Genomic DNA, 13,593 nt, shown 5'->3' with positions numbered 1-13,593 from the left:
GAACATTCTCCTATGCCTTAGTGGTTAGGGAGGTGGTCTTAAGTTCAGAGGGTTGTTCAAATACCCCCCTTACACCTCTATCCATGACTGCAGTGCCCTTAAGCAAGGACACCTAACCCCACATTGCTTCATTGAAAATAATTTGAAATACAGCCATTAATGTCGAAAAATGTACCTCACCAAAATGAACACATCTCATGTTAAAATCCCATAGCATGCTTGATTTAACAGTTCTGCAACAGTCCGATAACTCCGGTAGCAGATTTGTTTATCTTGGTGTTGTGGTAAATGTTTAAAACAGAATGGCTGTATTTTTTTTTTTTGAGTGAGCAACAAATTAAAAGCAGATGTAACAAGTTGTATACAGGTTGCTATTCATTGTGTCAAAGTGAAATTTCAAAAGTGAAACATTGTCCACTGAACAGATATTCTTACAAATCTGCAGAAATGTGAGGGGTACACTCACTTCTGTGACATGTGTGTTTTTTCATGATTTGGGCGATCAGAATAAAGTATTTCCCACACACATCTCTTCCCTTGATGCATTCATATTAATATGTCAAGTATTGTCTACTTTGCATCAATGCAAACGTAAATGACAGTCAAATCATGACATTTCTACACTGCAAGCTACCAGTCAGACTAATATTGTTCATATTGTAACTGATGAGCAATGCAACTACACATTAAACCTAAATACTAATATTGCGAGAAAGCAATGTTAACCTTGTGTGATTAGGTTAATGGAGAGAAATTCAAGGTCCCTTCTCTGGAGTTTTCCGTCATCCAGGCCCTTGGGTCCATCTGTTGTAAGAAACCTGGTAGGATGTAGAGGGGGAAAAAAACGAAAAACAAATCCATTTCAAAAATGTGCACAGAATTGGTCTATTATACAGTACTCGTCCACTTTCATCTTTTCTACCTTTTATGAAAGAAGCATACAAAACAATCCATATCCACTTTGACACTAGGCACACAACTAACTATAGCCAGTCATGTTCTTTGAATTGTTCAGTTATTTTATGATATCAGTTTATCTGAAACAAAAACAAATGGGAGGGCATTCTTGCCTCTCTTCCTTGCCATCTGCTAGTCTGTGCAAGCTACTACACCAAACGCATGGCTATTCTAGTCAGGAGGTCTACTGTGCAAGTCAACATAGCCCTTCCCAACTCTATAACAACAGCCAAACATGTTTTTAATAAGGAGGATAGAGCTCAGTGGAAGTTCTGGCACGGTTACTAATTCTGTTTGACTGCGTTGGCTACTAGTAGCGCCCTCTGAGCTCACGTGAGCTATGTGTCTCAGATGGTGCGCCTGTTCTCTTTTGGCACTATCTTTCAGTGCGCAATTAATACGCCATATGCACTGAACAATAAACAATGAAGTGCAGAAGTGCACCATTTGAGAACCAGCAATGGTCACGTCGTATTCACCTTGCTGCATCCCTTGTTTACGAGTGGATCTGCACCACATGGTTGCTAAGTGGCTAAATGATTGCCACTCAGTTATCCTTAGCGCCAGCGAAGTAACTAACTTCCCATATTTGACAAATTTGTAATATATAGTTTGATATTGCCAAATGAGAGAAATACAACACAAATGACACGAAGTACATCATTATTAATCAGAAATACCGGTATTGAACGTGGCCTGCGTCTGGCTAAATTTAGCAATGTGCAGTTAAATTAGGTAGGAGCCATCATTGTTGTCCCTGAAAATAACTGTAACGTAACGCTCATCTTTAGTCATTTTCCTCATGAAACAAAACGTGAAGATTGGTATCCTCGGAGTGGCATGTTTTCTCTTCACTTTCTCTCCCCATCATCCGATTTTGGCGGAATTTCACCCACGGGATTATTTCTATGACCGTTTCTGGCACACAGACCTGTGTTCTGGCATCAATCGGGCTAAGCAATCCCAGAATGCACCTGTGCCTGATGGGCGGGGACTGATGTCATAGCCACGCCTTCCCGCGGGCCGCAGCGAGACACTACTCCTCGCGCTAGTTGGTATTCCCCAGCGTATCCCCAACCCTCGGCTCTCGCCAGTCTCGCTGCTGCTCGGTTGCCTGGCCTGCCTGTCTAGTCTCGCACGACACGGTGATGGCGGACAGCGAGAGTGATACCGATGGACCAGGGAGCAGTTCTGCTACCCCAATGTCTTCAACCGCATCGACATCCAACAAACCTGGGATACTGATATCCCAATTTCGCCTTGAAGAGCTGACAAATCGATTGGCCTCCCTACAGCAAGAGAACAAAGTGCTGAAAATCGAGCTGGAAACGTTCAAACTCAAATGCAAAGCACTGCAAGAGGAGAATCGAGACTTACGAAAGGCTAGCGTTACCATTGTAAGTACCCAGTGAGCCATGGGTGACAGGGTTATTGCATGACCATTTGTAATGTCAGCACACCCCTGTAACCCAAATTAGTTTTCTAGGTTGTGTCAGCCAACTAAATAAGCTAATGATAGCCTCGGGCAATCGTAGACTGCCAGTGGTTCTCTTGGAGTGTTGTCTTGATTTACAGCTAGCAGCTTAGCTAGCTGTAGCCTATGGTAGTGAGAATGGTAAGCTAGAAACAGGCTGCAGGCATTGGTGTAGCTGGAAGCTAGCAAGCTAGCATATTTTGTGATACTGAACGAGCCACAGTCAGGGGAAAACTGCTAAACCTAGCCTCATAATATAAAACGTTTCATTCAATGTTCTATCTACTACAGCTAACTTTGCAACAGAAGTTTGCTGTATCCTAACTACTCAGTTGTACGGAGATACCACCCTATCGTGGCCTAGTGATTGGCTAACATGTTTAGCTTCGAAGCCATCAGAAAATGTAGGTGTGTACACAGCACAGGGCGAGACAGCTGTCTTTTCTTGCACTGATTCGAAGGTATATTCCGGTTTCACGTATTGATCATGAATGGAACCTTATTATAAATAATAATCAAATGATTAAAGTAGGTTTAGTATGAATGGTATGATATGGGAGTTGATGAACTACCGACAAAGTTGGATTATTTATTATGGATCGCCTACGTTTTCGTCTTCTCCAAAATGGGATTTCATCTAGTTGTGGCAAGCTGAGCTAGTTGGATGTAGTGATTATTGTTGTGGCCTAACATCATGACGAAAGACTGATAACTCGTATGTCTGTGATACAAATTGTGACCTTGACTCATTATTATTTGTATATTAATTGCATGGCTTTGTTTACGATCCTAGCATTTTATTAGCTAATTGGTCATGTGGACATGTCTCTTCATTTCTCAAACCAATCCCCGGCCTAACTATTAGCCTACTTGAGCACTAATGTACTGAGTGCTGTATTGGAAGTTCCTAGCTGATAGGTGTAATAGAAAACTTTTTCCCCCACACGTTACATTTTGTTACAATGTTCATCAATGCTTTGGGTGGTGACATTTTTGTTTGGCATTGTGCTCCCTTCCCATTGCAAAGCTTCCGAACCCTGTGTGTTTAGTTCTATCACTCTGTCATTCAATGTACTAGGAAAGAAAGAAGAGACAAGAAAAATATTGTAGAAAGTATTATACAGCGTAGAAGATAACTAACCTCGACCTAAGGCAGATGAAAACAAAGATGTTTTTCATTTCTTTGTAAGATATTCCTGTTGGGTTAGTTCTAATTTGAACAGAAAGGTGGTTCCAGCTTTTGGCTAAATGCCATTTTACCTCAGCTACAACCAGAAGAGGAGACTGAAGACATCTTTTAGGATTATATTGCTTTAACATATCTGCAATTTAATTACGGCCTAGGCCATTCAGTGAATTCTAGAAAGTCAGAGTTTTAAATTCAATTCTAAACCTCACTGGGAGCCAGGGTAATGACCCAAATATTATAGTGATATGATCTCTAGTTGAAAGAACCTCTCACGATTTCAGCAATGTGAGGCACCTTATAAAATGTCCTTCACAGCCTTAGAACGCCCTAAACGTCTTTTCTCTTTTCCTTGTGTCGCAATGTAGCAAGCCAGAGCTGAACAGGAGGAAGAGTTCATCTCTAACACGCTCTTCAAGAAGATCCAAGCCCTGCAGAAAGAAAAGGAGACTCTGGCTGTCAACTATGAGAAGGAAGAAGAATTCCTCACCAACGACCTGTCCCGGAAACTCATGCAGGTGGGTCAGAAATCTTATCACAGATGTGGGGTTTGTCTGCCAAGGCCGCTAAAACTGATTCCCATCGTCTGTTTAGTTAAAACCTAACATTTGCATGAAGTAGGGATCTACACTAACATTATGGTGCAGAAATCCAAAGATTAGAGATACTTTGTCGTTTTTTTGTCCTCTGTCTATTGAAAAGCTTCAGAGAGCAGCTTATTTGTCTTTGCTACTTTGTGTCTTTTGTGGCCAGATGGCCTCACAGCTCGACAGGAAAGGCTGCCGCTGATAGTATTGTTTAGTTGCTGATTAACAAGTCAGGAGAGACATGAACCTGATTTTCACCGGGAATGAAGATCAGACATTTGTAGGCTGACAACCCTGTGTACAGGTGTGGGTGTGTGCTGAGTGACACCCAGCGTTGTCTTTCAGAAGTTCAAACAATTAAAGCAAAGTGACCTGGGCCACAGTATGTCTTAGAGGCATTACACGTGGAAATATTGCAAGGAACCAGAACTTACAATAAGAGTGAGTCACCGGGGTTAAATGGGCCTACTGACGTCCTAGAGGGTTTAATTAAATTTCGGCCTTTGCTCATGTGGTTGGGTCATCATCATCATCATTGTGGTCTTGATGACCTCATGTTGGACTTCCTCACTTCAGTCGGCTAGAGTGGCACTGCTAGGGTTCCTCCTAATACGCAGACTCCCGTCCTCCCTTGCTCACTTGCCTCCTTGTGGCCTCGTGACGACGTCACTGACAAGAGTTGTATTTCAATATCTTGCAAAAGCTCAATTCTAATGTCATTTTCTCATTTGCAAAAAGGATGGTGAATGAAGAATTAGTCCCCCAAAAGTTGTTGTGGCCAGGGGGACAGCGGGGCAACTTAATTGTTTTCCCCACAGACTGAGGCGGGGCGTCAGGGAAACACAAGGCCACAAGCACAGAACAAGGATGGGAGTCTACATATTTGGAATGCGCCCCTAGTCTGCTGTGCCGTGTAGTCCCATGTAGTAGTACAGTGCGCGTTGGTGACTACGTTAACTACTTTGTTGTTTGCAATGCAATTTCCCATTGGCAACCTCCCAAGTTGCTAACTGGCTAACAACTACGCTTTTAAGAAACGCACTCCTGCTGTGCAGTGTAGTGCAGTGCAGTGCGCGTTGGTGACTCGATACGAGTCTGGTGTGGCGATCCTGGGACAGCAGCCATCTGGCAATGAGGCAGCGTGAAGTGACTCAGACTGCAACGGCACGAGAACTGACTGGGTACAACGGTGGAAAAGGAGACTGGAGACAATGTGAAAGACAAAGAGAAAATGGTAGTAGAGGTGGACGAGTCGTCGAGAGGGGAAGGCAAATTAGAGATGCACCTCTAGTGTTCCGCTAGTGTTATATTTCTCAGATATATTATTAATAATAACGACCACCAACCACCACACAGTACTGCATTCCAATACATTTCTGTAAGATCTTGTTGTATGCCTTCTAGTGATGACATCAGATGGTATTGAAGTGACGCGGACAGTGGTAAAATTAAGCCACCACAGTCTCGTAGGTCAATAAGACAGTGAGGAAAGCCAACTTTTTAGGCAGAGGAGGAGTAAGGTTTGGATCCAGATAATGGGCTTGTTCGCAATGGGAAAATATTGTGAACCTGCACAGCACGCATTCACACTGCAAATTTATAATGCTTCCTGGTTAGGGATGGTTACATTTCTAACCAGAATCCCTTGTAATGGTGAAGTCCATTCCTCAGATTGACACATCCAGTGGCATCTCATACGGAGCCTATGCTAAACCACAGAGCAGGAGTTAGGAGGAGGAGGAGAAAAGATGGGTGCTATCATGAGGTCACTGTTTCTGTTTGCTACACAGGAGGTTCAGATGGGTCAAAAAGTGACAGTCAAGTGACTGCCATGGCTTCCACATGTTGTCTTGCCTTGTGGTTGTCTTCCCTTCCCTGGGGAGTATTCCACAAACTAAGTGGCCAAGTTAACCTACAAGGAATATTAAACCACAACTAGATGGCCCACACATGTCATTTTGCTCAGAACATGAGTATCTAAATGATTTACCCTAACCTCAAGGTTAACTTAACCTGAAGTTCAGGAGAGTCCTTGTGCTCAAGCCCCCAGCAACACAGGTGCGGGTGTGAGGCAGCGAAACTTGATCAAAGATGAAAGTTCAGAAAACACTGCATACTGTTCTTTTTTTTAAAAAGCACCGTAAGTGATGTGCAGCTGTTTCAGAGTTATCATATGTGTTAACTAATAGGGGCTCTAGGAAGGATTAAAAGTTTACTTAATCACTGTCCCGAGTCCGGCGATGCTTATTTGAGTCATTAGTAAGTGAACTATGACTCGCGCGGCCACTTCCACGCCCCGCTGTCAGAAAACCCCAAATATAACTTCTGACAGAGTGACCCAGTTGAGTGTCATGGGAAACACTTATCATACGAAAAATTGCTTTACATACCATATTCAGATTTGTATCAACTGCTGGCATTCCATGATGAAAAACATTCTCACAGAAAGTTTATTTAAACAGCATTTTTAATTACGGGCACCGCGCAAACGACATCATCCTACATTTTGCCCCTTTTACCTGGTTTAAAACTGAGCCAGGTCATTGAAATACCCCCAAAAGGTTCACATGTGTGTGTCAACAAGGTACTCAAGTTAATGACATGGTTTGCTGTCTTGCGTTATTGCTAATGCTTCCCTGGGCACCAGCCACTAAGCCAGTGGTTTCCTAATGGCGGGCCGCGGGTCAGATCCAGCCCGGGCATGGCAAACATTTTACCCCGCCATGAGGTTGGAACAAATACAAAAATGTGCAAGTATGTGTGCTATCTGTGGCCATACAGTCGGGCAATTTGTTTGGCCCTCAGCCTCATTTGTGCTACAGAATTTGGACCTTGGGGGAAAGTATTTGGAGACCACTGCACTAAGTCTACAAGCATTAATATTTTTGTGGTTGTGTTACTGTATGCATGTGTTATTATGCTCAAAGAAAAAATGTCTTACAAGACACGTCTGCAGTCAGGTCAAAGACGTGCAAAATGGCATTGTCATTCAGTGTAACGGATACCTTCTGCTGACTGTAACGGTAAAAAAAACATGATTTTTAAATTGTTTGAAGTGAATAGATGACAGCCGAGGCTTTTTCACAGTTACAGTCAGCAGAAGGTATCCGTAACACTGAATGACAATTTTCATTTTGCACGTCTTTGACCCAGTCACATTTGTGTCAGGGTTCCCATTCAGGTCATTGAATCGACGGTCATTTCGACGGGGACTTTTTGCAGTCATGGAAAATCATGGAATTTTACCATTTTGCTATGCCGTCAGGGAATATATGCCATTTTAACATGAAACATGCAATCTCTCTTTGTTTTGTTTTTGTGTAAATCACTTCCCACTTTAGCAGGATTTAGAAGGTTCTAAGAGGATGACACAATAGCGATCTGACTGACTACCCCCCTCAGAAATCCAATCAATATGTTGAGTATTTCCTTCAATGTGAGGTCATGGAAATTCTGTTTTATGGTCGAGGAAAGTCATGGAATTTGAAGTCTTCCTGTGAGTGGGAACCCTGTTGTGTACAATGTGTTTGTGAGCACCCGCATGTTTTATGTGCTACCATGCCAGTATGTTTATGTATGCAGTACATGCAACACGTGCACATGGGCTAGTGTTTGTGTGTGGTGATGACATTGGTTGTGCAGTGCACATGTGACTTTGGGGGTTGGTGGGGTGGGGAGATGCACATATTCGCGTGTGGCAACACGTTTGCCTCGTGTGTGTATGTGTATGTTTTTGTATGTGCAGGTGTCAGAGCTCACACCTAAAGTGCAGGCTGCAAACAGGTTCGTTGGTGGTGCTGATAGCAGGAGGCGGGGGCGATACACTCGCTCCATCTCACCCGTTTTGTTTGCACCGAGAAGGGGGAGGTGTAGTTGGGGTGTTGTAAGTATGGCATGGTGACACCAGACCTCGAACTGGAGCTGTGCATTGCATGTCCACCTAGTAACGTTAGATCTTTTTTTTTTTTCAGAACAGCGTATCTGCCATGCATTGCCAACTCAACATGCGGTTGATTTAAAACTTGACACCATGCTGCTGAGCCGCCGCCAATCTCAATGCCCCTGCCCCCACCCACACATGCATGCACTCACATATACACACTAATAACACACACTCGCACAGACATGCTCACCGACACACACAAACACTAAACCTTCAACATGCATCGTACACAGACATGCGCACATACGCCCCCTCACATACGCAGACAAGCACGCACAGACATACAAGCAATCACAGACGCACACACAAACCTTCAACACATAGATATGCTCACAAACGCAGACTAACGGCGCATGCATACACCCACACACAGAAACATGTACACAGACATGTTAACAAACACACAGAAACAGCATCACACACATGGCCACACAAGCACATACACACACACACACATGCTCACCAACATACAAACGACATACACTCCCCACTGAGTGAGTCTTGCACAAAGGCTTATCTGCTGTGATCTGACCTCCTTGATGTCTGTGGTCTCACTATGCTCACTCACTCCCCACCAGCATGACTGGAGTGCTACTGAGCAGGGCTTGACATTAACTTTTTCACCCACCGGCCACTGTGGCTAATAGCTTCCCCGAGTCACTAGCCATTCAGGTATTCCACTAGCCACACATTTTAAATCGTTTTTGTTTTCTTTTTGATAGTGTACGGCCTACCTCAGAAGATGAGGTGCTAAATCAAGATAAGTGTAAAGCTTTCGACAAGGAAGTATAGAAACTTTTGAGTTACTGGGCTTTTTCTTTAACTTAAATACAAACAATTGATACACAAGGGGCAAACAACAGATTACAAGCTACTATGATGCGTGTGTCATACCAAGGAATAAGCTGGCAGCCAAATTGGCTAGTGACACTGTACGTATTACTAGCCACAGCTAAGTTTTACCAGCATTTGGCCGGTTGGCAGGTGCCAGTGTCAAGCCCTGCTACTGAGCCCTGCTAGTGTGGCTGCTCAGGGCAATGGCCACAGGGGACACGCTTACTGGAGACTGGCATTGGTGTCGGTGATGGGTTTATCAAGTATTTCTCATTGCGCTGCTATGCTGTGTGCTAGCCTACTCAGTGAAACATTGGGAATTGTAGACATCAGTGTTTCCCTGAGAATTTTTGTTAGTCGAGGTGGTGGGGTGCTAAAAGTATATATTTTTGGTTAAGCAACTTAAGAAATTACATTCACAACATGAAATCTTTATCTTTTCAGAGGACCTAGTCAAGGTGGTAGGTGTTTCTTGTCAAGGTGGCCGCCTTAGCAATAAAGTGCTGGGGGAAAACCTGGACATATTGATTGCCGTATTGGGTTTAAATGAATGCAATCTACATATTTCTTTGTCAGAAGCAAGACAAACTTTTCAATGACAGCAACATTATTCTGTCAGAAAGGTTGTTAGAGATTCACCGCAACAACGACTGCTTGTCCGTCGCTCAACACGGCAGTATCGTGTCATGTGTAACCTGGTAACCCTTTTTGCCCAGGGCAGGCCCAGTTAGCTGAAGCATGAAGCAGGAAGTGAGATGAGGGGCATTAAAGGGGAGAGCTGGCAGGCAAGAACCTGAGACCACGCTGGCGGGCTGGGGGCCAGATTGAAACGTATCCTGTTGGCTTGAGCTCAGCTAGGCTCAACTCGGCTCGGCTCAGCTCTGTGCAACCCCACACAGCACACACCAAACCATTGCCACCAAGCCTCCACTGCCCCCAAGTACCAGTGTGATGACTGGCATGCTTGTGTTGCCCTCTCTCGCCCAGGAAGCTAAAGGGGAGTCATTCTGTGTCGAATCAACCAGAGCCTCTTGCAATAGATGGATTCTAAATTTTTGTTTTCCCCTGGCTGTGCGATCCTGGCTGCACACAACTCAACCTCTGATTGTTGGAAACCGCTGTCTGTCAAAAAATTAGCTTACGTGGTTGGCTGTGCCAGTGTCTTGCCCCTCCTCACAACACCGTGTCTATAAACACACAAACAACATGTATAGAATTTGTGCCTCTTTTTTTTTGCTAGGCTGGGCTCAGTATATCTGTACAGCCCCCCCACACCGCTGCCTCCATGCTGCCACACTGCCTCCGTGCACCAGCGTGATGATGGACACGCCTGCCCATTGTTTCCGGGTTCTATTATTGCAAGGGGGAGGGGGGTGAAATCCCCCTTTAGGCAGACCTTGGCAGACCTAAGCACTGTTCTATTCAATGCTAGGACTATTATGACACGTCCCTTTAGGCAGACCGGAACCTGGTCACGTTAGGTACCCATGGCAACCTATTACAATGGCATATCTCTATATACTTAAAAAGAATCTCTGCGCCTGTGGTGCCCCCTCTCACCCAAGAAACTACAGGCTTGTTTGTCTGCTCCTGTAGCTCAAGGGTGGGGAACCATTTTCATTCCAGGGCCACTTCAAATATTCTAAAGTCTTTCAATGGTCATACTATGATGAACACAAACCAGAATTTCCTCCTGCACTTTAGGCCTATATTGAAGGTGACCACCTTTACAACAGACCCCACCTTCACCGGGTCCCCTGAAAATGTAATGTAATTGTATTTCTAAGGTAATTTCTAAGATTCCTTTACAAAACATGTCATATTTCATGTGAAACTGCATAGTATTAAAATTATACATGTATTGGAGGCCAGATAAGACAACCTCAACAAGTGCCGTAAAACGTAAACGAACTGCATGGGTGGGTGTGGTCATAGTCAGACTAGATTGTCTGATAAAAAGGTCAATAGACACATTGTGTGTAAACGATCCAAAAGGCAGAGGTGTTTCTGACCGACTGATGGACAAACCAATCCACAGACCAGATCAACCGATGCACAGACCCAACATGGTGTCATGTGGAGTGAGTCACCACCACACAACTAAAGACGGCACTCCAGAATGAACTACAGTAAATCAGCCTCTAGCCCAGTGGTTCCCAACCTATGGGTCGGGACCCAACCTATGGGTCGCCAAAGATCCACAGTGGGTCGCGAAGCCCTCTTGATTTTAAAGCAGGGGTGTCAAACATACGGCCCGCGGGCCGCACCCGGCCCGCCAGAGGGTTCCATCCGGCCCGGATGTAAAAAAAAAAAAATTTCTTTTTTTTTTTTTTTAGTTTTTTTTTTTTTTTTTTTAATAAAATAACCGAAATGCGCAATTACGGTCCTCGGGGCAAAATCGAGACCTGCATGACATTAACCCAATGGTCCCTCTGTTACACTGTATATATGTAGTGAAGTGCACATCACACTTCTTATAAATAGTGAATTTGTACTGTAACAGGCATTTGATAAAGCTCATAGCCCATGTTGCATAAATGACAAAGCATTTAAACTAATACATAGAAGCAACAAAATGTAAGTGATACATGAAACATTTATTCTATATTTGACCAAAGATAAATTGAGGAATAAAATGATAACTAATGAGTTTTCGCAGGAAACAGAGTATCATCTCGTGCGGTTGGGTCACCAAAGCTTAATGGTAAAAATATGGGTCCCTGAAGAAAAAGGTTGGGAACGACTGCTCTAGCCACCGTCGAGCAAGTCCCAACACCTAAAACCCTCGGGGCTACTGACCTCAATGCTCTTTGTTTTGCCTGTACACCACGCCAGTGCCTCATGGGAGGACAGCGGGAGGGAGGGAGATCAGATCTTGTGCTGCTGAGGAGTAAACTTGTGCTGTTTTAGAAGTAAACAATGTGACCACTAGTCTACTATACAGGCTTTGTTAGCCTTGGGTACCTTGGCTCTTCCTGGAATCGACAGCTTGACTGCTTTGTGTTTGTGCTTCGTGTGGTGTGTCATGTACAGAAGGACAGGGTTTTTTTTAACATATAAACAAGTTGTTAGTCATTTCTGTATGAGTCAATGATTTGGAGACTGTGGTTAGTTGTAATGCATTCAGCATTTGTTTTGATGTGACCGTGTGTGCGTGTGCACGCACATAATTATTCTTTTCCATGTTTTATGTATTCACCCTTGTGTCTGCTTTCTGTATGTGTGTGTGCTTTTTGTGTATGTGTGTGTGTGTCTGCTTTTTTTGTGCGTGTGTGTGTGTGCGCTCCCTCCGCAGCTCCAGCATGAGAAGGCGGAGTTGGAGCAGCATCTGGAGCAGGAGCAGGAGTTCCAGGTCAACAAGCTGATGAAGAAGATCAAGAAGCTGGAGAACGACACCATCTCCAAGCAGCTCACGCTCGAACAGGTACACCCCCAACCCCAACTTACATCACTTCCTGTTGCTCACGCTTCAACAGGTGTGTACTGGACTACTACTACACGTTACATCACTTTCACTGTGTGTGTCTGAGATTGTCATTCATCCAGGTCATGTTACTTGGAAAGAAAATCTTAGAAGGTTCCACTTTTATTAAAAAATGCACGACTGCTTTCAGGGCAGTAAAGCATTCATGCATTGATTCATTCATCGGAATACCTGCTGTTATATATACAAATCTGCAGACCACTCACGTCTAGTGATCCAGTGGTCCATAATATCTGTCCTGTGTTTAACAGGACAATGCCATTGCCTCATATTTGTTACAACTGATTCAACTGAACCAACTGATCCCAGTTAACGGTCCCCGTGAGCTCCATTCCTAGTAGAACTAATTAGTGCAATCCCCATCACAAACAGAAGTATTAAATGTATAAAGCAAGACATTCTCAAGCCAGTTTGTCCTCCTGCGCTGTTGAGTCATCGTGGTGATGAGGAAATGTCAATTCTCTAGTGCCTCACTCGAGGAGAAAACGTGTTGTTTTCGCATCCCCTGGTTGATGCATCAGAAGGTAAACACCTGTTGTGACACATCCTGTTGGTCATGGTGGCTTGAGGAAGCTCTCCTGTTGCTACATCCTGTAAGATCATATAAGGTGTTGCTATATCTTATATCATATCCTGCCAGTTTAGTGTAAAACATGTCAAGTCAAGTCAATTTATTTATAAAGCACTTTAAAAGACAACAGAGGTAGCTGTCCAAAGTGCTGGACAAGTAAGAGGACTTGAAAGAACCCATAGAACACACAGACAGACATACTTTTGAGGACACAAGTACAAATACAAAGACCACTCGACGATAAAAGAGAAATAGACACCAATAAAACATGTCACTTCATGCATGGTTACGTCCTATAGGCATACGCATCCTGCACTTTGAACTGCAGCTGGAGGGAAGCCTACTGTAACTCGTGCAAGTGAGATCTCACTTAGAAACAAGATTGCTAAAAATCTAAGCCAAATTTCAGCCTCCCAGCCTTCCCTTCAATCGCATCAATACATTTATTTTTCATAGAAAAGCAAGCAATACAGAAGCATACACTATAAACAATATGTCCATACATGTACACTATTTCTGGACATGTATATTATATATGGTTGACATTGGATTTTTGT

General features: G+C 43.8%; 1 protein-coding gene across 1 annotated transcript in view; it reads left to right on the top strand.

The window, feature by feature from the left end:
- Nucleotides 1-2,005: 2,005 nt before the first annotated feature.
- LOC134441877 (coiled-coil domain-containing protein 6-like) overlaps nucleotides 2,006-13,593 on the top strand; it is a 36,745-nt gene continuing 25,157 nt past the window's right edge. The window contains exons 1-3 of the mRNA XM_063192298.1: nucleotides 2,006-2,354; nucleotides 3,986-4,135; nucleotides 12,277-12,405. Of these exons, the coding sequence (XP_063048368.1) occupies nucleotides 2,106-2,354; nucleotides 3,986-4,135; nucleotides 12,277-12,405 (528 nt within the window). The 5' untranslated portion in view covers nucleotides 2,006-2,105. The remainder of the gene's footprint in view (nucleotides 2,355-3,985; nucleotides 4,136-12,276; nucleotides 12,406-13,593) is intronic.

Source organism: Engraulis encrasicolus, chromosome 24, assembly GCF_034702125.1.
Source record: "Engraulis encrasicolus isolate BLACKSEA-1 chromosome 24, IST_EnEncr_1.0, whole genome shotgun sequence".
NCBI classification, from domain to species: Eukaryota; Metazoa; Chordata; class Actinopteri; order Clupeiformes; family Engraulidae; genus Engraulis; species Engraulis encrasicolus.
This window is presented reverse-complemented; position numbering and strand designations above follow the sequence as displayed.